The sequence below is a fragment of the Nanorana parkeri genome, unplaced genomic scaffold (genome assembly GCF_000935625.1).
Source record: "Nanorana parkeri isolate BGI_ZX_2015 unplaced genomic scaffold, ASM93562v1 scaffold349, whole genome shotgun sequence".
NCBI lineage: Eukaryota > Metazoa > Chordata > Amphibia > Anura > Dicroglossidae > Nanorana > Nanorana parkeri.
Genome location: NW_017306617.1, coordinates 876,233 through 901,845, shown reverse-complemented (window position 1 = coordinate 901,845; position 25,613 = coordinate 876,233). Strand labels below are relative to the sequence as shown.

General features: G+C 39.3%; 1 protein-coding gene across 1 annotated transcript in view; it reads left to right on the top strand.

The window, feature by feature from the left end:
- TENM1 (teneurin transmembrane protein 1) overlaps positions 1–25,613 on the top strand; it is a 431,171-nt gene that overhangs the window by 382,826 nt on the left and 22,732 nt on the right. The window contains exons 25-27 of the mRNA XM_018558628.1: positions 1,210–1,214; positions 10,131–10,303; positions 19,285–19,520. Of these exons, the coding sequence (XP_018414130.1) occupies positions 1,210–1,214; positions 10,131–10,303; positions 19,285–19,520 (414 nt within the window). The remainder of the gene's footprint in view (positions 1–1,209; positions 1,215–10,130; positions 10,304–19,284; positions 19,521–25,613) is intronic.

Here is a 25,613-nt window from a genome sequence, read left to right as displayed (position 1 = left end):
GGTGGGGGTAGCACAATTGTCTGTAATGTTTTTTGATTTGTGTTCTGGTTCCTAAAGTTACCATGTTTTGATCACTTTCAGCGTAATTGCATTCCCGTTATTATATAAATTAGAGTCAGCTGTTTTGTTACCATTTCCATATTTATGTACATCTTAGTTCTAGATTATGTTTAAACCAATATCTGCACCCCTTTTGAAAGTCTTAAATGCACACACCAAATCATTTTTAGAGTAGTGCATTTTCATTCACCTAGTTTAGATTGTACCTACATTGGACATTAGTGGCTATTTTTTAGCTATCCCATAACCTTTCCCTTCATTACTTGAGGTGGGGTTTCTTATTGTGTTTTGTAAAATTACCTATTTCTGTTCAGAACATGCATTAAAGCAAAAAACGAGACACAAATGACCCCCTAAAAGGTAATGTGGCTGCCTGGTTGACTTCTGGCGGAAATAACATAAAACTTATATGAAAAATGTCTACATTTTATTGAAACACGTATAAAACACCTAAGCTCAAATGCACATATCTGAACCCCAAAAGACATGCATTAACAAATATATATTGGGATGCAGATTATCAGAACCCAAGACCACTGTTCAAAATGTATCACATAGGTTTATGTTCCTGTAACAGTAAAGAATATGTAAGTGTCATGTTGGCTGAATGAGTAGCATTCTTGCCTTGCAGCACTGAGATCCCGGCATATTTTGCCACTAACTGTGGGTAGTTTGTGTGCCTCATGTCTGTGTGGGTTTCCTCTGTGTACCCCAAACTAATCTACAATGTGAGATTTAAGGTACTGCTGCCTCTGACGTCTAGGCTCCCCAGATTTGGAATTAGATTGGGTGATGTCACTACTGTGCTCTTTGCTGGAGAAATTCATTATGTGGATCTGTGCTTTGTAAACCTTTCCTGCTGCTTCTTGAATATTCTCCATCAGTCACTGGGGAGGCGGCACTGTGAGGACCTGGCAGGGCTCTGACTCAGAGTCCTATCTCTGTGAATACCTTGTGCGAGGCAGCACTGTGAGGTCCCGGAAGGGCTATGAATCTGATCCTGATCTCTCTTGCTGGCTTTTTGGAGATGGCAGGGGGAGTTGACACACAAGTCAAGCTATTTAAAGTGCCGGTATCGGCGCTATGCATCGGGGCATTTTCACAAGTACGCATGAAAATGCCCTGTATCGGCCCCGATACCGATATCAGTATCGGTATTGGGACATCCCTAATTGCTGTGATCCCAGATCTAAGTGTGATTGATGGGGAACTTCAGGAAGCACAGGTATGGTCAGATGACATCTCACGATCTGCGCGATAATCAAAAATCTCATTCTATAGTAATACCCTTACCATGACTTGTTACCCTTTAGTTCTAGACCCCCTTTGTAAAAAATAATAGTGGTCCAGGTAACACTTGACCACTTGCTTCCACTTAACACAGAAATATGAACTTATAATATTGTATAAGAAGTAATTCATGTGCTCTGGACCAGTTTTCTAATAACCTATTCAATCCAACATCTTACACTCTAACCTGCTGACCTTTTTCTGCGTATTAATTTAATGTCATGCACCCTATTCCATGATATAAGTCCCAAGGACTTACATTCTAGCTGCATTGTAAGAAACATGAATGCAATTATTTTTTATGTCATTGCATTCCTGCGGTCCCCTTGCAGCCTGTCTCCTCTGCATCCTGGTAGCAGCCTAGGTAGCTCAACCTTGCCCTGCCACAATTGAAATTGTATTTTCTATTTCCTTTGATTTATGCACACATGAAAACATGCTTTCTTTTTATAAATTAGGTCATAAAAGCAATTCATTTAGATGCAATAGACACTATCTAATTATTACTTAATAAAAGGACTTGCAGAAATCTATTGTGAAACTGCACAGCCATGAGTAGGTGTAAAGGTAATATGGAGCTTGACAAGCAGCCTTCTCTAATATACTGGAGAGACTGGTAGGACAAGATGGTGGACCAAAATATTAGGATTTATTAAAAGCAGAGTGTGTTCTGTAACCCCCGCTATAACAGAAATTCCCTGTACAGCCTCATTAGAAAATGTAAGGTTCATGCTTGCATTATTTAAGATCATCAGATGCAATGGCTCTCCGTGTTGTTCCCATTAACTTATTCATCAGGGGCATTAGATGCATTGCAAATTTGTATTTCAGTTCTTTGTCTCTTAGTTGTGTCCCAAAGCAACAGGAGCAGGAGGAAGTGACTGTAATATGTGAATGTCACTAACCTATTTTCAACATGTTTTCTATCTATTCTCCCCTTTGTATTTATTATCTTCAGTTAAAAAAAAAAATATGAATCAGCAAATATGAAACAATTATTTTATTTTTTTTGTATTTGCCATTTATGGTAACAATAGACAGGAATCACAGGCAAAACTCCTCCTTTAGACAGGACTTAAAGGATAAGTGCACTTTAAAACAAAAGTGCATTTATCCTTTATGTCCCCCACCCCTGACTTAAGGATCCCCCCTCCTCAGATCCATACTTACTGAGATCTGACAAGCACGGTCCCTTTATTGTTTACATCGAGTGCCGCAATGCGCCCTCGGCTGGCTTGCCAGCAGATTACAGCCTCCTAGACTTTTATGGGGCCATCTCCCAGCTGGGAGATGGACACGGCCAGGAGACGGAGGCTTGCAGTGCTGGATGTCAACAAACACTGGAGCAGCTGCCCTTGGATCTCAGTAAGTTTAGATATGTGGAGGATGAGGGTCAGATCCTTTAGAGGGAGCAAAATTAATTGGTGCACTTTGTCTAAAAGTGCATGTATTCTCTAACCATTGAATTCTGAATGGCTGCTACAAGGTATACAGGAAATGCTGTGCTATCTTTGAGAGAACTCAATAGATACAGTATATTACAATGGATTATTTACAATGTATTACTTTAGTGAAAACTCCAAATTTAAAAAGATTGAAAATGAATTATATTAATGTTAATGAATGAATGTTGAAATTAAATGAGGTTTTAGTGACTGGGTTTGCATTTACTTTTAACATGCAGGACCTAATGCTCTGGTATAGAAGTAGGCACCACAACGTGCCTGCAGTTGCCTACGCTATTAACCATATCCACTTTTTTTAAGGCAGTCACATTATTTTAATTTGTGTAAAAAGTAGTAAACATGTATTTTGTTTTTTGGATACTCCTTCTAAAAGGTTGATAACATTTATATATGTATATTGCACAGTACTACATCTTTTGTTTTACATACTGGATATAATTCTGTTTATTTAAACACAGCAGTCCTTCACATCTCCAGTATGCTGGGTGTCATTATCAGTATCTGTTCGTATTGTGTACTTCTCTTATTCTATACGATGGGTGTATCTGGTCTTATTCTGTATATATGGATGGTACATAGTAGGATTTCTCTTATTCCATATGCTGGGTGTAATTCTCATTATATGTTATTCTGTATGTATAAAATCTCCACAGTAGCACTTCTCTTGTTTTGCATGCTGAGTATAATATTCAGTCTCTGTTCCTATTATGTGCTGTATGTGTAGATTCTGCACAGTGCTCTTCTTCTTGCCGTGTATAATACTTGGTAACTTTTGTTATTCTGTATGAAGGGATGCTGCATACAACCAGCCACAGATTGTCAGTAGTCTTGCATAGCTCAAAAAATACCTTACCCATCACAATCCTCTTTTCAGCTCATATATCATCTATAGGGGAAGGTGTGTCATTGTATACCTGTGCCTGTAGAAGCCATGCTAACACATTAGCCCCACCAAGACATAATGCAGTATTTTGCCCTGCTTATAATATGGTACCTCCAAATGATTTTGGAATGTAGGGATGAGCTTAGGTTTAGTCCAGAATTATGTTTATCTGAACCTGGAGCTGCGGCCAGGGCAATCCTCACCCCGCATCTGCACGTAAACAAAGAGGTAGGATGCTGGTAACATCATTGACCTTATATGGCATGTTATTCATTAAATATGGCCATGATGTCACTAGCATCCTGACCTTTTGTTTACAATCAGCTGCAGCAGTGGGGAATAATGACTGGACCAGCACTGACAGCTTCCTTCCATGTTCAGATAAATTCCCTTTCAGACTGAACCCGAGCTAATCCCAAGTTGGCCAAAATGCTTATTTTGATTAAATTGCACAAGTCAAAACATGCCCACTAACCCCACTCAGCTCTGTTAAACCACCACTTCCTCTCCCCTAAACCAAAGGGCATGCTGCAGTGACCAGTACAAAGGCTCTCAATAACCACCTCCCGTCCATGACCATTCATGAACGGCCAGACGGGAGCCTTACAGGAGCGGGAGGGCATCTTAAGGCATCCTGCCCCTCCCCCCGCTCGTGCACAGCGCCCAGCACGCACACGAGTGGGGAAACTGCCAGCCTTCTTAGTCCCCTATGTGATAGCAATAAAGTTAAGTGTAAAAAAAAAAGTTTTAAAAAAATGAAAGCATAAAAAATAAATAAAAAGAAGCTAAAAAAAATGTATATAACAAATATTTTCCTAAAGTCCCTCGCCCCACCCCCCCCACCTACACATGCAAACATGCTAGGTTTCCACGTATTGTGCCGCACATGTTACATATCGCCACAAAAGTCAGAGTGAGAGCAATCATTTTAGTGCCATTAATCACTGATACCACTAAACTGATGAGCGGTAAAAGCTTTTAAAGCGTCGCCTATGCACAATTTTGGGTGTGGTTATTTTCTGCGATTTTGCGGGCACGCGCAATTTTACATTTTGACATGTTTGGTGTCTATTTACCCGACATGACCCTGTCTTTTATATTTTACCAAAACAATTGGGTAATAATAAATGTTTCATAACATTTGATGGGGAAACAGTTTGGTTTTTTTTTTCAAAAATTTAGGGTACTTTTTTGTTACATAGTAAAAAATAAAAACCCCAGCGGTAATTAATTACCACCAAAATAAACCTCTACAATTTACAACAGCGGTATATTTAAAAAAAAAAAAAGCTGAACTTTTTTATTTAAAACATCATTATTGGATTCCATTGAAGTGACTTTGCCTAGGCTAAGATGATGTCCTCAGTATATTGCAAGCAGGAGAAGACAGTCTCCCATCCCCCAGTCATCAGGCTTTAAAGTGATATTAAAGTCAAAGGGTTTTTAAAGCTATTACAAATGCTGATTAAATCACTTACCATTGCTGATGTGCCTTGATGTTTAAAAGTCTTAGTTTCCTGCAGAAACAGCTGGTCTCCTGAGCACTGGCCCTGATATCCTGTTTTAGGGTGGCTCCTTTCCCTTGAAGGGCCCTACGGAGCCACCCTTGTGTGTGCTAGTAAGCAGCATGCGTCCCCACAAACACACAGGTACAGCAAGGCAAGCTGCTCCCCACGCCTCCGTCCTTCTCCAGGCTAGTAGATGGGCAGTTGCTGGAAACTGTGTTGTTCCTTGTAATCTTGTTCTGGACAGGAAGTTTAGGGAAGCTGAGTTAAGAAAGTTGAAACTTGGAAACATGATAACTGCAAGGGCTTGGGCAAAATAGAAAGAAATACTTTGCTGGGCAAAGCATATTTGTTTCATCTGGATTCATTATTGGAAAAAAAGTAAAAATTTACAATACCACTTTAACATTGTAGCAAAAGGTGAGACGCTGTATCAGGTGCAGATCTGTATCAGACAGTTGTAAACGCAGCCACAAACTGCTCAGGCATCAGGATTTAAATAGCCGTGTGACATCTGATCTCTGTGAGAGGTAGTAAATACTTGGAAGTGTTACACTTGCATAATACTTACCCTGCATGAACGTAACACAAAGTATATAGCAGATGTTAGGTCCACTTTAACAATAAAATTGCATTTTTTTTGTTTATTCGAATGCTGTTGCATATGGTAATACATGTGCAGACTAGTAAAGTTACTGAGAGGTCAACGTTAAGTAATTACAATTATTTACAAATTAAATCCCACCCTCCTCTTAACCAGCAGCACTCTCTCGGTGTGAATATATATTTCCAATGCAATCGATTGCAACTGCTGAAGTGCAAACATTGTTGGTTACTCCCAGAAGCTTCCCAACCCTATAGGAAATCTTTTCTTGTTAGGCAGTGCCATCTAGTGGTATTGAAACACTTCAAAGCAAATGTACAGTTTTTCAATGTAAGATACAATTACATATTGTTTCTTTTGTTACCTTTAGCCGAAGTGAATATTAGTCATGGAGACCTCACCATGAACTGTGTTTTGTAAAGAACAGAAGTACCTAGCACATCTTTGTGAGCTGTATGGAAACGGCATTTTCTTGAAGGTTCTTTTGTCAAGCATGCTCTCCAGTAAGGCTAGGTCTTCACTGCTGCTCATGCATGGAGCTGTGGTACACAGTCTGGGAAAGAATAAGTTGCATGAATATAGCTGCGCAGAGAGCTTTTGTTAGAAATCAACCTCTGAGACTTTTCTTCCACATCACTGGAGCTGACAATATCTGACACGTTCCTACAATCTGTCACACCAATCACATACACATGCCGAGGCCATGTCCTCAGATGATTCCAGCACTGATAACTTGTAGCTGTTCCTCTAGAGATTATTATCTGCAATGGATCACAAGATTTCATTTCAACATATGTTTCTGTACCAGGGTTATAAAGAACGCAGTAAAACAATGAGCCAAGACTGGTGCAGAATAATAAAAACTGGAGCACAGAAAAAGTATGGCTGTTGCCTATGGCAAAAAAAGATGTCAACTTACGTCTTACACCCTGCACTAGATACTGACAGAACTGACTTGTCTTATGAAAACTGAAACAGAGATGGTGCAGCAAGACTTTAGAAGGCTGTTGAATTCAGTGGTGTTGATTTACTAAAGGCATATAGGCTGTTCACTTTCCAAGGGAATTTAGTCTTTGCAGGGGAATTTTCCCTTAGCTTGGTGAATGTGGTGAAAACTAATTTTGCAAAGAATACCCAATCATATGCAAGGAAAAAAAAATGTTTTAAGTATTTTTGCCTGCACTTGATTGGAAGATAGAAGGGAGCAGAGCTGCGTGCAAAATAAAACACCCCTTGCAAAGAGAACATGCTAGTAAATCACCCCTGTTGACTCGTTTGGGAGAAGAAGATGCTTGATCGGTTGCTGTGAGTGATTGCACTACTTGTCCCAGTTTTCATCAATCACTCAAATGGAATCTGGTTTCCCTGGGCAGTATTTCTACTTGACCCAAATTTCATACATTAGCCCAAGTTTTCAGATTCGGTGTACTGTGTTCTGTTTCTTCCTTCCTTATATATTTCTTCAAAAGCAAACACCACTGGGGTAGCTACCAACTTAAAGGAGAACTATGGGGTTTAGGCTTTTCCCCATAGTTCTCCTTAGGGTAACGGGAGGACACAAACTAGCGTCCTCCCGTCACCCTAAGCGCAGTATACCGCGAGCTGCAGCTCGCGGTATAATGAGACGCCACAGTATACCGCAAACTACTGCTCGCGGTATACTGAGACGCCACAGCTGAAGCGGATCCCGACAATTATGTCTGGATCCGCCCAGCTGCGTGAGTGACAGCTGGCTCTGCCTATCTAGAGGCAGAGCCAGCTGTACCCGCCCCCTCCCCCTGTCTGTTCCGCCAGTCAGCGCTGGCGGATCGGAGCGGGGAGGGGGGAATCCAGCCCCTCCCTTGTCACAGCAGAGAGCTGTGGCAGGATCGAGAGGTGAGCGAACGCCGGTATGTGTCCGCTCACCTCCCGATCTACTGAGCCGACCTGTGACAGTCTCATTGTCACAGGTCGGCTAGAACTATGAGGTGAGTGAGAAGCACTCACCTCATAGTTCTCCTTTAATCAGCCTTAGAAATATTTAACATTTTATATATAAACGGAATTTACATTTTTTTAATGTATGTTTTATTCCTGATCATAATGAACAAAGTTAGAGGTTATGTACAAAAACACTATCAATTCCCTTTAAATCCTATCTCTGGATTTAAAAAAAACTCCCCCCTTTGCTGTGGGGCTAACTTAGCACTGCAAGGGTTAACTGCCCGTTTTTTATCCAGGGCATTCTTTAAAGTAGTTTTACTTACCTAATCACCGCTCATGCTGCCTCCAGGACCTGGCAAACGCAGCCTCTTCTGAACACCACTTCGGCAGTCGATGTTACGCTGACATAATCACATCTAATGCAGGGTCCATAGCCCTGCATTACATGGGAGTATACTGAGGGGACAGCTTACGAGCTGGAGCATAGGGGAGAGAGGTGAGCGTCAACTGCCAGGACAGCAGGAATCAAGTGAGTAAATCTACTTAATAGATTCCTCCTAGACAAAAGTGAGCAGTAAAACCCTTGCAGTGCAGGGGTAGACCTACTGCAAGGGGAGGTTTTTGCATCTGGAGATAGGCTTTTAAGCAAACTCTGCCTTAGCCCATTCAGATCAAGTAACAGATTAACTGCATAGCAGGTCCCCACCACTCCTGCTACTTTTACATACCCAACTACCCACCCCTCAACAAAACACATGGTATCGCCTTGTACGAGGAAATCACACTCTTTCTCTCCTCGCTCAAACAGTTAAGTACTTAGTGCCTAAAAGGCTAATAGTCAGGTTTGAGCACTGGTATATTGTGGACAGCAGATGGTCCTCAAAATCGTGGTGGCATGAGTGCTAATGGAGGGTTGATACCAGCAGCGGATGGGAACTGCTATACACCACACCTTGTACTTTTCCCTAAATAGGCAAAGGACAGGTTTGCTTTAAAGGGTAATTGCACTTTTGTCGAGAAAAAAAAAAACAATCTTCCCTGGGTGATCAATATACATAACAAGGATTATGACACACTGTGTTGCAGTTTCCTACCTGTTTCTGTTCTGAAGGAAAAGCTGTTTCTTGCAGCATGTCCTCTCCAAAGTGATCTCAGAATGGGAGGGTCAGGGTTCATTATAACCAGCTGGGCGGCTTCCTGTGTTCTAATAGGGAGAGGTGCAGTGTCTGCATCCCTCTAGTAGTAATTAACCCATTGGGAGACTCTCACCAAAACTGAAATTCCTTTTGCAGGGGATGCAAAAATTATACTTGTTTCTTAGTGCAGACTTCTGGAAAATTAGCCAGTCACTCACAAAAGGAGGAAGTGACATTTCTACAAGAACAACTTGGGGTTAGCTTTAGGACCTGTGTCAACTCGCATTGGTTTTGTGTTTATGGCATCGGTTTGAGATGCTTCTGAGATCATCCAAAATTCATTAACATTTGACCTCCATCCAAACGCACTAGGAGTCTCGCGCTGGGAGTCTCGCGCTATTAGATAGTGGCTCCCGGCCGCCCGGGAGAGAAACATTTTCTCCCGGAAAGGTTTACTCTGCTATACCTAGCAGAGTAAACCTTTCCCTGCAATGTTTTTGGGTTTTTTCTGACGTCAGTACCGTTTTTAGTGGCACAAATGCTAGCTATAGATTCACCAGCTTCAGTAGATACATTCTCCAATGCAGCTGCTCATGCATATGCCACACTGGAGATTTGCAGCTGCCTAGAAAAGCAGCTACAATTCATCAGAGAAAGTAACCAGAGATATTTGTAGCTGCTACGAATCTCTGCTACAACATTGCTAGTGTGAAATGGCCCTTTATTGTTGAAGCTGTTTGTAGACTTTTTTCATTGTTTTTTATACTTCTGCATCATCAGATGGTTTGTATTTATCACTTTCTATCACAATCTATCATTTGTCTTGTGAATGGCCTGTGTCATCATAGCAGTCAATGACCTCTTGTTTCTGATATGGTTAATTTGACAGGAGTTCCTTTAAGCTTGTTACCAAACCATCAGCAGCCCCAGTGGATTAAAGAGGTCAATGCAAACAGCATAAACAAAAGCATTTATTGCATTTTTTGACAGTTACCAATGATTAACACAGATCAGTACTTTGATACAGCTGGCATGACATTTATAAATCATAAATCAATTGCTTAGATTTTATCTTACTATATATTTTTTGGAAAATTAGAAGACTGTATGTTATGTTGATGGAATACAATGAATGCATACACATTTATGTGGATATGTAATGGTATTATTTAGAAAAAGCGTGTATACTTGCATTGAAATGGAACCTTGAGCTTTTCTACAAAGCTAATGTCATGCGTGTGTGTTTTATTGTACTATTTTAAGGTATGACCCCGAAGGACATTTAACAAACGCAACCTTTCCAACTGGAGAAGTCAGCAGTTTTTACAGTGATATGGAAAAATCTACTCGAGTTGAGCTAGACACTTCAAACAAAGAAAATGTTATCACCACCACCAATATATCTGCAACAAGCATTGTCTACGCATTAAAACAAGGTAGTGTGGGCGATATGACAGAACAGGTCAATGTTAACAAGGAAAAAGCTTTCTTTATTCCTGACAAAGGTCATGTTTATTTACCTAGTCTATGTATTTTATCTGCATAATATGCTTTTCTGTGTCATTCACATAGATATTTATAGATTAGAGACAAGGTGTTTGGGGTTGATTGTGAATCACACTGACTTTCTCATTATTTTAACTGTTGTTAATTTATAAAGTGCTTGAGAATTTAATTTACATAGACAACATTCTGAAGCAATAAGTAAAGATAGCCTTAGTCTTGCCATAGACATTTGATGGTGGTTACAAAATGATACAGAAAATGTTCATACACACGCACAATTATTTAGAATAAATAAGTATAATTATGCAAGAAGTAGAATAGTCTGGAAATATCTATAACCATATTATTTAATTCTCAAGATTTGTTGGCCAGTGGGTGCTAGCACAAGTTGCTCTGTGTTATAGATATACAATAATTTCTAGTTTCAATCAATGTTGGCCAGATCAGGCATCTCATGATTCTTAGAAGCTCTTTCAAGCAAACATGATACCAAATTGCAATTAGTAAAAGCGCACTCACAATGTGTACACTCACGTTTTACATCAGTCAGGGAAGCAGGAAGATCACCTCCTCCTGTTAGCTGCCACACCTTGCACTGATACACCAAAATTCATTGGGTTTCCTGTAATGTGTAATATTAGACATAGGAAGCTGAACTGCAATAGTTGCACAATAATAAAAGAGCAATTAGACAATAAAGATAACTGTACTTCTAAAACACAGTAGTAGTTATTTTTATATTCAATCATTTTTATTGAAAATTTGAATAACAAAGGTTACAATAGATAAACAAAGAATAGGGGGACAGCAATATACAGTAAGCAATCAAGTGAGGTTCATCCCTTGTGTGAGAAAGAAAAAAGATGAAAAAAAAAACATGAAGAAGACGGCAACAGAGAAAGGTGAAGAGACGGAAGAGGGTGTAGCATAGAAGAAGAAAGTAAAGAAAAAATAGAGGGGAGGGGAAAACGGCCGAGGGGGTAGCACTACTGAAGGCAAACCGAAACATGCAAAGCATGAACCTGGATGTGGCACTGATCAAAATCACTGAGGAGGAAACTCGAGACCCATGGTTCCCAAACCTTTCAAAACTTAGACATAGAGCCTTGTAGTTTAGCTGCACATTAGTAAATGTAATACATTCACGAATACTTACCAGCCTTTTAAATATTTCCTATTATCTTTACCTTTTCCCTCTGTTTTAAGAGCTGCCATCATAGGCCCAGGTCAGTGAGAACATTTCTCTGCTTACATTTAGCTTGTCTGTGTCTGCATTATAATGCACACAAGAAAGAACAAGGAAAGATGTGCTTCAAATACCAGTTCACTTCCATGTCTTTACTGTTGGCGACCATAAAATATGTTTTTTTGCTGCAGTGAACTAATGGCATCACTGAAGATCACAATCTGCTAGAAACAGGCAGCCTCTGCATGAGCTTAGCTACAATGTATAGATTACATGTGTCCAGACGTGAACTGAGAACAGGGTAAAGATTACAATATGTCTACAGGCAAGGACTAAGAACATGAAGGGCACCAGGGATACATCTAAATATGTGTTCTAACTTACACAATTTGCTTTCTGGAATCATATGTAATAAGAGGATGGTCAAGGCTTATGTAAACTCATGCAGGGGTTGCCAGCCTCTTGGAGTTTAAGATCTCTACTGATTACATGAGTTCATTACAGCATAAAAATTATCAATAATGGTCACTGAAGATGAAGAAATAAAAAATGTATGTAGAGTAGATGCCTTCCTTATTCTTAATCCTAGCTGAAGTTACAGCACAGACATAGACAAGCTAACACCAATTTTCACACTGACGTGGGCTACAAGTTAAATATGTGTTCCAGTACTCATGTAGTCCCAAATACATTTTGATAATTGTGTCATATAAGCAAGCAGTAATGGACTTGTGAGGCTTCAACAAGTGTTTCAACTTGATTGTTAACCCTTATTGCAAATATATTTTAAGAAATCTTTCTGTGTGTTCATTCATTCTGACATTTAGTGTTCACAGTTCATCTAACACTTAGAGCCTGCAAGCAGAAGTGAGAGGTTGAAACTGCAAACCTTTTCATCCAACCTCATTAAAACACAATGTTTTAACATGCAAATATGTCAGTGAGTATTACAGCACTGAAGGAAATAATCCTTTCGTGCTTTTCTGCTAATTATAAACACATAAGATTTAATTGTCCACAATGTAGCTGTCATGTTCACACTTGTACATACAATGACATGCAGGGTAGGGATGTCAGTTGTTAATCTTGAGCAAAGCTGAGCATTGAGCTACAGACCTCATTGGAATGAAGTGCATTAGACTAGCTACCTTCTTTGTTTTCATTCACAAGGGCAGTACTGCGTTACATAATTAAAGTAATTTAAAGTGATATTTAAAGCTAATACTTAAAGTATGCTACATGTATTTGACTACCATACAATAAGAGATAAGGGAAATGTGATAAGAATAGGCTAGTGAGTTCCTCACCTCTTGTAATATGCATTAGCTTAAGGTGAATCTCTGCCCAGACTACACATGCTAAAGTATTTGGATATTATGAACAGGCAGTAAAATCAGGTTAAAACAAACCTTCAATTATCACTATATTTATAGACATTGTGGAGCAATTCTTATTTCAAGTTCACAACAGAGACACAGAAATCTCAGCTTTTTTTCTATGGAGAGCAGAATCTTGACAGTAACCATACACTAGGTGCTTGTAAATTATAAGAAACTCACTGAAAGCTGACTTTGATGGAATTAACAAAGGGAAATGTGTCAGTTTATTGGTGTAAATATTGGCACATTTTTCATGAGCCAGATTAACAATGTTATAGGGCAAGTTCTTTGTGGTGTTGCCGCAGCTGTGAATCACGTTAAAAGGGTTATGTGACAGTTTCTATAAATGTCCGATCATATGTGGAAAATGTGACAATGTTCTAATTTTAACAGTTCTACATTATGCACCATTACCAGAGTGGTGTAAATATTGTAATGAGGAGGGGCTGGGCAGCAACCAACAGGAGAGGAGAGGTGCAGCAATGCATGAAGGAGGTAAGAAGGAGAAAAATGAGGATAATCCCAGTGGAAGATTACCTCAGATCTGCACAAAATGTTTGTCACACGCCAGAGTAAGTGCACATGAATATAGCTCACCACCATTTGATAAATTGACAAATTGGCGTATGCCACTTTAAAAAATATGTTGTGGGAAGCCCTATTTTAACAGGCAAATAGAAACTGGTGCAGTTTTTTGGCATGCAACAGTCTTTGTTATTTCCCCCTTCGTTGCGATCTTTGAAGATCTCTGAGAATGAATTACTTCACAGTACATGCAGCTAGAGAGATTACAGAGGACTTGCTCCAAAGTTCTTTTAATGCACATTAAGAATATGCAATTATTTATTGACCAAAGTCTGGGCACAGATGAACTATACTGGGAATCTGTCACTGAAATTGAAGAACCTGCCATCTATCATGAATACAAACAATGTTATGCATTCTAGGCCCAATGAGCTGGTGGTCTTGCCTAAGAGGTTGATTTAGTAAAGGAGTAGAGAATTTTCACTTCCCTAAGTGACTGTGCAGTTATAATTTTTGTTCACTTTAATCATCCAAATTGTATCGCAGCAAACATTTGTTTTTTTTATTTTCCTTGGTCATGGTTAGATATTTCATGTGGACACTATTTCACCCTATTTGGTTAGCTAAGTGACCATTCACTTTGCCTAGTAAACGTTCTTTACTCTTTTACCACCAACAGTTTGAGATGTTTTTCCTGAGAAATTATCTACTGCCAGTATTTATGTGCAGGGACCTAGCAATTTAATAATGTATGAGTACCAAACAAGTAATGAGGTGAGAAGTTGTCTAGGTCAGAACCAAAGGTCACAGAATACAAAATCAGTGTGAATTACAAATTCAAAACCAACCTTCGTTCATACAGAAGATGTTACCATCCAATAAACAACCCAGTTCAATAGAATAAATTATATGATATGCAATATTGTATACTCATTAGACTTTAAAAAATCTGCAATGAGCGTTAGCTACATACCAAACCTGTTTCTCTACATAGTCATATACATTCAGTTTGCGGTTTCACTAGCTTGTTGGAAAAATGTGCCTATTGTCACGGAAGACCACAATACATCTGTCTTCACAGCAGGTAACATGGCAAGAAAATATTACTTGCTTCTGTTATACACAATGGAAACCCTTTCAAAATTTTCCAAACATTTTGCCATATTTGACAGACACATTTATTGTTCCATAAAAGACTGACAAACAGAAACTAGTGCTGCGAGGTCGAACATATTGGATGCGTATCTTTTTCAGGCTAGTATAGTATGTAACTGCCTCATTTATTACAATTAAACTACTGCCATTGTTGGGTGGTACCAGATCATGCTTAAAACATACTTGGCAGTACAAATATATCATGCTTCCAGAGCCATAACTACTGCTTTTACAGGTCACATTTAATTATGCTGGGGTCATTCTTTGTATTTATGAGAGCCTCGTTTTCTGTTATGCTTTTCCCATTTGTTTTAACAATGTAGGCAATCTAGCAATTTAATAAGTACACTGGCAATTATCTAAATTGATGTATTTCATTTTATGTTAGAGAAGGACTAGAATAGACACATACAGCCTAATTAAAATAAACAGTAGGGATGAATTAATGTGCCCTGGTTCATAGGGGGGTTTGTCGAATCCTGCTTGAATACCAAGAAAACATAATTTAGCAGTGAATCCTATTGAAGTCTATGGGGTAGGGGACTTAATATTTCTGGACATTTTCAAGGCTAATAGGCAAGCTATTGTCAAAAAGGAGCCTGGGAAGCTGGGCACTGCCATGGGGGATATTTAACAAAGCAACAAAAAAATGTTTTTAAATACCATAAAGAGGGAAGAGGGTCTTGTTTAATACAACTTCAAGGGTGACATGGAAAAAAAACACCAGTCTTTTAAATTACGTACTTGGGAGATGCTTTCAAGCTGCATGTGGTGCTGCAGAACAGTATATTTTTTGGGCTCCTTGAGGGCAGGGACTGATGTGAATGTGCAGTATGTAAAGCACTGTGCAAATTGGTGGCGCTATATAAATAACAATAATAGATAAATATAAGGACAGTATCAGCAACACTGTATTCTGGCATCACACATTTTGGATATGAAATAGATTTTTTAAATTTAGTTTGGCTTTGCATACAGCAGCAGCACCCCAATATGATAAATTTCAAACTGAAAAAAATACGTTTTGGTATTTGTGGATGTGACACCTGCTTTTTTTTATCCAATAAAAAAAAGCTAAAGCCCTCAAATTCAACCTTCAAAATCAGTTTAGTTTGTGAACTTATTTTTTGCAGCACCACACTGCAGTGTCTTAAAAGTTTAATAAAATGTGCACAAAAACACCTCAAAACCACAACCGAACATTCCACAACTCCCTTGCCATCCCCATATCACAATATTAAAAATATAGACATCAGATATGTGTTTGATAGAAACTAGCTAGTGTCAGGACAGTATGTGAACACTTAAATAAGCAGCAAATAGAAAGAGACAAGGCAGAAAGACAAATAGAAAGAGACAATTGCCATAAATAGTGTTCTGTAGCTGGGCATTATGAAAGCAGCTTAATTAGTCCTCAGTATCAGAGTGAGAGTGTGTACATTGGAGGGGGGCTTGGGGTCCTCTGCTGCAGGACATGTATGGTAAATAGGGTCTTTTTTGCTTAAATGCCTGTGCAAGGAACCCAGGATTCAGGTCATCATAGAGAGGGATCACTACTGGTTGGCCACCCTATTAGATCCCTGATACAAGGGTTAAATGGCTGATCTACTGCCACCATTTCAGAGGGAGCACAAAATGCATCACTTTGAGGTACTGCATATGAACTTTTCTGCACCCCTTTGATGACCAGTGTGCCTCTGATCCTCTGATCACTGAAAGGAGGTATTTAAAACAACGTGATTGCTTAATACATCAGATCCCAGGCTGATGTGGGCACTCTGAAAATTGAGGACCACATGGACTATTGAGTGTGCAGGTTGGACCACTGGCCAGAGCTTGCTCAGGATGCGCTTGAGCTCCTAGCTTGTCCTTCAGCCAGTGTGCTGTCTGAGAGGACCCATCTGAAGCTGCAAAAATACAACTACACTATAACTAACCCCAAGTCTGGCAGTCTGAGTCCCACTTTGTTCAAGCTCTTTGTGCTGCAACCCCTCACATGTAATCTATAGAAAAGTTCCTGGCCTGGGTAGGTGATTTCAGGCCATATCTTTTTGGGGTGGGATAGTGTTTCATTTTTCTTTTCATATTAACTGATATTTGTTTGTTTTTTATATACTTTTTTAAATACTAGACCAATTTATGTGTGCTGCAACTCCTCCCATATAATTTATTTATATTTTTTTTTTTATTTTTTTTTATAATTCTCTATTTTTTGGTATTGTACACCCAAAAATTGGCAACACACAGCAGAGGCCAGGCACATCTGCAATTCCTCCACGTTGACAGCATTATCTAGGCAGCCAGGTTTGTTTTTTAGCTGAAGGAGAAACCCTACATCCATAGCCTGTCATTCCTTCCACAACACAGGGGGAAGGGCAGGAAAATTTGATTCTTCCCTTCCACCTTCACCACTTCCTCCTCCTCCCCTTTTCACCCCATCCTCTGTCACCTATTGATTTCCACCTCCTCATCCTTTGTGATTATGGCATGAGGATAGGCTCTGGAAAGCAAGGGTTATATTTGGTAATCATTGTCACAGAATCATACATGGTGAGGAACTTTTGAAAACAACCCCCTTCCACCAGTACTCCACCTCTTCCTCCCTCTAATCCTCCTTTCCTTCCCTTTTACCTTTTAAGTATATGGGAATATGGCAGGGAATTGCATACAGGGTGAGGGTGTGTGGTGTTTTAAGTACACATTGGTTTAATTTTTTTCTTCCATAGGATTCAGTGAGGTGCTGCAAAAAAGGCAGCGTGAATTGACTGTTAGCAAAAACTACCTGATGTGCTCTAATCACCCCAAGCTAAAAGTTATAATTCAAAAAAGGCAAAAGATTTTATTTAATAGAAAAACATAGCTGAGGTGTTAACAATTGAAGAGCTAGCTGTCAATCCGTTATTGTGGATAGATATTTTTCCTTAGAAGGGTTTTTGGATGTACAAATCTGTGCACACAGGCAGGGCACATGGGACTGAAAAGAACTCAAGCAAAATTTGCATAATCAAGCATATTTGGAAAGCTTATTTTTTTAGCGTTCATGAAAATAACAGCTGGTGACAATGCTATAAAGGTCCTTGGTTGGGCACTTTGTGTTATTGGGTGACAGCATTCTTCCCCATTTCCCATGATCTCCTGCCTGTAAATCACCATCTTATGCTCTCCCAAACAAAACTGTAAGCTGCTGTGCTGATGCACACTGCCCAGGTTGTCACCATTTAAAGCAGGCCTTCTTTCCCTGCAATGGGCTGGAGTGCATTCTCATGGGATTTTGAGCACCCAGCTATCCCAGGAGGCAGCAGTGAGGCATGGTGACATCAACCATGCCTTCCGGAAGCCAGAACTGAGATAAGTATTTTTTCCTGCAACTTTTTCCTTAATGAATAAAAAAGTCCTATAAAAAACAATTGCAGCCAGAAATAATTAGGAAATATGCCCTGTGAAAAAACACATGCAGCCTGAAGTGCATGTCGATATGGAATGGCTGTAAAGAGGCTGCAAGACATAAGCAGCACTAAAATGTAACAAAGGATGAAAATAGGTAAAAACCCTTCCCTGCTCTGAACCCCAAATTCTCCAATATAGCATTTTGCTAATTACAGTACTTTTGGTAAGGATTTACATCTTGGCCAGGAAGGGGGTCTAAACACCTGGTCTTGAAGTGGTTAAGAGACCTGCCAGTGCCTACAAGCCCTACACTAATCTCACCCTATGTCAGCAGCAATCCCGCTGCTTTCCTATAACAGATGAAGCTCATTATAAATAGGTCTGCTGGGAATGCACCCTTTTATAGTGAGGGAGCTGGCTTACCCAAAAGCTTCCTTATTGGCTTATTGGCCCTTCTAAGCCAGCTGGTCTAAATTTAAAAGCCAGGCAGTACATTATGGTTACTATGGTGAATTGCTGCATAAATTCACCAGGTCAGCGCATGGTAGCGACAAACCCAAACCTTATTCCTAAGAAACAGCAGAGTCCAGTACATGTTAAAGACAAAACTGTATATGTATTGGACTGCTTTAAATGCTGTCAATATCATACATATGCATTTTCATTCATGAAATAAAATACATTTAACACTTCCAGGTATTTATTACCTTACACAGAAATCACAGTACCCTGGCAATGCTGCTTTTCTCTCCAGAAACATGAAACCATCTTTGTTCAGGCACTATCTAAGGTCAGCACCCACTGCCTGGACTAAGATGGTGGCCCAGAGGTAACACAGTTACGTAAATACACAGGTCAGTCCCCTGATACAGCTTCTTACCTTTTGATTTGCTACAAAGTTACAGTGTTGCAGTCTGATCATTGGGGGAGGGGAGACTGAGGAAATGTTTGCACCTGCCTTATGCAGACTGACGACAGCACCTTAGCCTAGACAAAGTCACTTGAGTGGAGCCCAAGGACTATTGTTGCTGTATATTATGTTAAATGTTAGGAATGTATTCATGCATGCCTGCAAAGTATTAAGAGATCAACTATTACAACTTCTGCTATTGTGCTAGCTTTAACTGTCAATTAAAACGACAAATGGACAGTGTGTATGATTCCTGGCTTCCTTTTAAAGTAGAACAAAAACTTTACAACATGAGCTATGTTGTAGAAGAAAAATGATTCGGTTTATATATGACTCAGCAGCTGATAGTAACCTCTTATGTTTTGGCAGAAAACACTGTTAACACCTATCGTGTTAATCCTGATGGCTCTCTGCGGGTGACCTTTGCCAGTGGAATGGAAATCAGTCTAAATGCAGAACCCCACATATTAGCAGGAGTGGTCAGTCCAACATTGGGGAAATGTAATATCTCACTACCTGGGGAGCACAGCCCAAATCTTATTGAGTGGCGACAACGCAAGGAGCAGAACAAAGGCAATATCTCCTCTTTCGAAAGACGCTTAAGGGTAAGACTTTTTCACTGTCATATTACACATTCCTGTAATAAATTACAAGGCTTCTTCAATGTTCATACTGTGTGGGAAGAACCAATTTGTTCCATATCCTGTAACTTCAAAGCAGAAATCAGCTAGAGGATCTACACTATGCTGTGAACTGACATAGAGGATTTAAAGGAAAATGGTAAACTTCTGTGCAGAGTATAATTTCATATTTCTTTGTGTATGCCTTTTGCTTAGCTGTATCAATGAGAAGGATATAGTGATAAATCTTGTCATACTGTGAACTATAAGGCTATTATTCATCAAAAAGAGAGGAATTACTAAAAAAAAAAAGGACACATTGTAAGATGCTATCCTGTGAAGAGTATAATGTGTTTCTTATTTATCAATGGATTTGCAATATCTTTCTTTAAATATCTAGTCAACAACAAGCTTTAAAACTGGTGCAGTTCTCCACAGGAGTGCAAATTTATATACAAAATAGTCTGCATATTAAAAGTTTAACTCTGCAGTGTCATTTATATGCACCATACTCCACTGGCTTTGTAGATTTCTCCAGCTCTGAAACTTGAGGTGGCCATACATAGGCGAAAGCCAAGGTGAGTAAAAATAACTCATTGCTTTCCATCACTGTCACATAGGCAGGTCATTAGCAGAATGCCAACCAATCATTAAATACTGAATATGCATTAAAATTGAGGGAAGAATAATATTTAGGTCTGATCATTTAATTTCAAAAGATTTCTCCGTGGCCATACTGTCTGTGGTCAGGTAATGGCAGTCACAGTCAACTAGGGGCCTCTGAGATGTTTCTTATGAGTTTTTTTCTTGATCTGGCACCATTTTATCATGAACTACCATTCACTGCTTGAAGTGGCATTGCCAGACATGACACAAACATAGTCTATGTGGAAAGGAGCAGGGCATAGGAAAAATGCCAGGCAAATTTTCATGTGCTGATGAGTTTTTGAAGCTACTGTAGTGGAGGTGTTCAGTAATTCCTTCATGTTAATGTGTCTGCAGCAGCAACGTGCATTGAGAATCCAGGCTGAAAGCATTTACCGCATTTTTCCGTCTATAAGACGCCCCCATGTATAGGATGCCCTCCACTGTTCTTACCCAAAATTCAGAAATCAATATTTTCCATGCTCTTTTGCATAACTGATTACATCCAGTTTAAATTTTGCAGAGTAAGACAGCCGCTTTGGTATTGGTATTTACCGGGATTTTTTTTTGTTTTCTGACATTTTATGGGCTCAGAATGCTCCGACATTACCGCTCACTGTTGCATCTAGGCACTGGCTACAGGCTCTCCGCAGCCTCAGCTGACGTCGGGTACATAAGGCTCATAATTGGAGGAAACCTGTTAGCTTATCTCTGCAATCGGAAGTTTCACTCGTGAGGCTAGTTTGCAGAGGTATCGGCAGTTTCGCAAACGCGGTTCTCCTCTTGGCCCCCCGTGTATAAGACGGCCTTCCATTTTTAGGTAAATATGTTAATGAAAAAGTATAGTCTCATACATGGAAAAATACAGTAAATACCCACGGCTATTTCTGTTTATAGCAGATCCCAGCAAACAGCTAAATACACATATGAAATATATAAATGACAGATGTTTCACCTGCCAAAGGATGTGTTCTTCTGTTTATCCAGTCCTGTGGTCCAAACAGTCCCGCCAAACTGTTCAGCAAGTCGGGTGGCCTGATTTCCTGCTGCAGTTTAACAATTAAAAGAGAACTAAAGTCATACCTTTTTTTTTGGGCTTTAGTCGTCTTTTGGGTCAAAGGAATACATTTACTGCAATGTCACCCTCTGGCCTTAAGTATTGGGAAAAGTACATTTTACTCTTCCAATACTTCTCCTTTAAGGGGTATGTTATGGAGATTTCACCTTTGCTTCCTTTTGTGGTACAAGGGTAGAAGGTGAGATAAAGTTTCTACAATGGGAATATACATTATTAAAATACTTTTTTAAGAAGAGTGGGAAATCCCTTTGTCAGAAATTTCTCCTTAGTTCCTGCACCATTCAGTGCATTCATCTTACAAACCGAGTCTGCAGTGGCAGCTTCCACATCTCCATCCTGATAGGTCACCTTCAAGAATTTGCAGAGAAAGACACCTGTGAGTTGATTGTGACAAAAACAAGCATTATTTTAAATACAGCTTAGTAAACGGCTGGGTGCAAACGGTTGTTATATGGTTCATTAGCAAATACCATTTTCTGGATGATCAGCAGCTTCTTTCTAGTGCAAGCACAATGTGAGTAAATGTATAGGGGCCATATCCTTAGATTTTGCTGATTGGAATTACTGACTACAACACTCTACTAGCAACTGCATTGATCACAATAAATAATTCCACTTTATATGTAATCAAATCAATATATAATTGATACATTTACAAGATAGATGAGATTAAAGGTTAGGTCTAAACTAAGCGAAATAATCTGTAAACATAACATAAAATATTGAAACTGAAATACATGTCACACAACAAGTTATCTTTTACCAAATTAGTTTAGATTCTAGGTAAGTTATAGGGGTCTTTTTATTTTAAAAAAAAATGATTTTTTTTTTTGTCCAGAAAAACTGCATGTCCGATCAAATTCACTTTATTCTCTATTATTAGTGCAAAGGAAAGGTGGTGGCACAGCTCCATGACTACAAAGTCCTCATACAGTATGCACTGAAATATAGGTACATATGTGTTTTCCGAGGATATTCAAAACATAGTAAAAGAGTAAAACTAATATCATGGTATCTACACAGTACTGTATATGACAAAGATGATTTGCTGAAGGATTTAAGAATGTTCGCACAATTCTTTGTGCGGATATTCACTTCAATTACCCAATCATGTGCAGATACAATAAGGGATTTTCTTTTCACATGATTGGATAACTGAAGTGAATCTTCACACATTTTACTTTCTGAACATTCACAAATCCTTTAGTAAATCAGCCATAATATATTAATCAACACTGCACCAAAGATGAGGTATCTGAGACTTGTTTGTTTAACTTTTGTTTGTTAGCGTCTGTTCACATCTCTTATAATTCACAACTCTGCCACATTTTATAGTTAGAGGGTAAAACTGTTGCTTAGCCCCTTCATCATCTTTTGTCACTTCAATGCCTTACAACTGCTCATTGCAATTTTAATGACCATCGGCACACCACTGAGGTTCTTCCTGTGGAAACTTGCTCTTGTAAGCTGCCTAAAGGTGCCCATACACTGCATGATTCTCGTACAAGAATCGCGGGAAATCCAGCGATCGTACGAGAATCGTGCAGTGTGAATGAAGACGTGCGACCGTTTCTACTGTACGGTCGCACGTCTTTTGTCTAAGGGGCATGCTAGAAAACCAGCCAAAAATCTTATGATTTTCGGCTGGTTTGAATGATGCACAGGAGACAAATGCCGAACGGGCCAGTGTGCACACGCGCACACTGCCGTTCAGCATTGCGGTCATCGCAAGTACGATCTGCCTGTCCAAGATGGGCAGATCGTAGGTTTTTAATTACTTTACAACCATCGCAAGACTAAGGTCTTGTGATGGTTGTAAATTGTATAACTACCTTAAGATTTCCCCCAGCAATCTCTGTGTTCTTTAACAATAAGTTTCTGTTACAATAACAACACAGTGCAGCAGATCCTGGCTCCCAGTATTCGCACTCCCACTCTCCACCTGATTTCTAGCATGCAGGAGATTATACCAAGTTAATATAAAGTTAGGGTTCTAACTTTGTAATAAAATGAAGGAATTTATAGCTATGCCAAACTATATAGAAAAGTTTGGTAGGTAAAGATTGTGCCTTAGAATTATGAAGTGACATGTACAGTATATTTCTTATTTTCTTGCTAAAGTAAAACCCAAGGACTTGTGCAGTATTATTATTGTGACATTCAGAATATAAGGTCATTGCAGATTTGTATTCCTCTACGTTTAATTCATTGTTCTACTGATGCCTTGTGAAGCTGTCTTGTGTTCCAGAAGGTAAATGAGTTCTAATTTGCAGTAAGGTGATATCCAGCATAATTCTTGATTAGAACAAAACACACATAGGCGTCAGTTTGATTAAACTGCTTTCGACAAGAATAGTAGAACTGTAGCTTCAGCAAGATTATAAAACTAGAAAGAAAGGACACCAAACATTAATGTTAGAATGCTTCAATTTCCAATACACAAAAGTGGCAGATTAGATAAATTCCCCTCCCTAGGCATTTGACTATGAATTATGACTCAAGAAAAAAGTCATAAATCAATGCCATCAAAAGCGATCCTCTGTCTCCATATTTTTGACCCTTTGGAAATGAAATACTCATGCATCTTTATGAATTCGGTATGGGGTTTCTGCACTTGAGATGTAATAATTATTTACTGCTTTAAAGCAAATGTATCTTTCAAAGGCGTGTGATGTAATGGTTCTCACATTGTAAGCATGACTTTTCATGTCTCAAGTCTCTGCAATAAGTACTGTCTGTGTTACTCTGTAGCAACAAGACTCAGGTTCCTGCAGGCTCAGGCTCACTGATGCTCTTTATAGGCATGCATAGTGAGATTTAATTACATTTAACCTATGCAGTCACAAAGAATGTCCTCTTGTGGGGTCACCCACAGCTGTATGCTAACCTTTTGTAACCGTTGGTTAAAAGTCAATATAACACAGTATATATATTTATACTAAACTTCTCCATTCTTCATTAGGGGGCATTTAATCTTCTCCTCTTCGTATGCTCTCCTGGGTTGTCATCTGTCTGTAAATAATTGTAAAAGAAGAATAGAGGAAGTAAATGGAGTTTTAGTTTTTCCCTTAGTATGAGCTTGTTATAGAGATTGCATGTTCAAAATAATATTATAGAAGATTAAAAAAAGAGAAGAGTGACAATAGTGATGTTTCAAATAAAAGGCTTACCTTGAAAGTAAAAAAAAAAGATACCTTTGTATGTTGGACTTCCTAAAGATGACTGCTGCATTGGAGGGGTTATGTAAAAATGGAGGCAGTTGGCAGGTTTATAATGACTTCTCAGTGTTTGGCTTCCCTCTTCCTTTCAAACCGGAAGTATGGACCTCCTCCCCCTTCCCCTGGGAGCACACACAATGTGCACAGCACCCCCAGAGGCCAGAGGAATGACTGTCCGACCATAGAGGTATAGTTGCAAAATGCCTACCTGTCAATTCATCCAGGAAACTCGGGTAGAGGGTTCCGAGTCAGTGGTGCATGTGGTGCAGTGGTTGGGGTTTCTGGGAGAAAGGAATGTTCATTATCAGGTGCAGAGGGGGCAGTGGTAAGGGTTCTGGGTGGCAAGGATATGTCGTGTCAGAGTACAGAGTGCCAGGGGTACTGAGTTCTTCATAGCCCTGAATGCAGAAGCTGTCTACTTGTAAGCCTACAGGGAAGCTTCTCCAACTGAGTGCCACCCGACATTTTTTTGGTTCCTGGACCACTTTGCCCCATGATCTAAGGTGTAAGTGCAAAAAGGTTTAGTTGGCATAGGAGGTGTGGCATTAGAATTAAGTATTTGAAAATATAGTTAGCCTTTAGACCCCCATCAGACCTATGCATTGTGGTAATATGCATTTTACAGTACATTACCTTGGAACTCTGTGTGTTAGAATGATACTCCAATGCATAAGTACAATTGGTGCCAACCAACCTGCACTGCAGCACCCATGGCTGGGTTTTTTTTTTACCATTGCAATGAATTGTCAGTGAGTTCTTGATGAACTGGCTGCCCTAATGCAAAACATGTTAATGTGCAAAATACAGCACACTAATGGATATGCATTTACACCCAGCTATAGGACAACGTAGTGTAAAGGGGGTCTTAATATTTTGATCTGCATTGCTGGCCATGTGATGTGTGGATTGTGAGTCAGCAAGGGGCCTCCCAAAATGGCAGGCATCATGTGCATTCTATATGTTTTAAGAAAAGTTGCACTTTTTACATTTAAGTTGCTCTAATATCTTTGAGGTCTTTGCAAATATGTTTTAAAGCAGTTCAGAGTTTGATATGTTGGACACTTTTATTGTTAAAAAAAATAATGATGCAATATACTTAAAGCACATAAATAATTGCCTAGTGATTTAGCTGTGCTG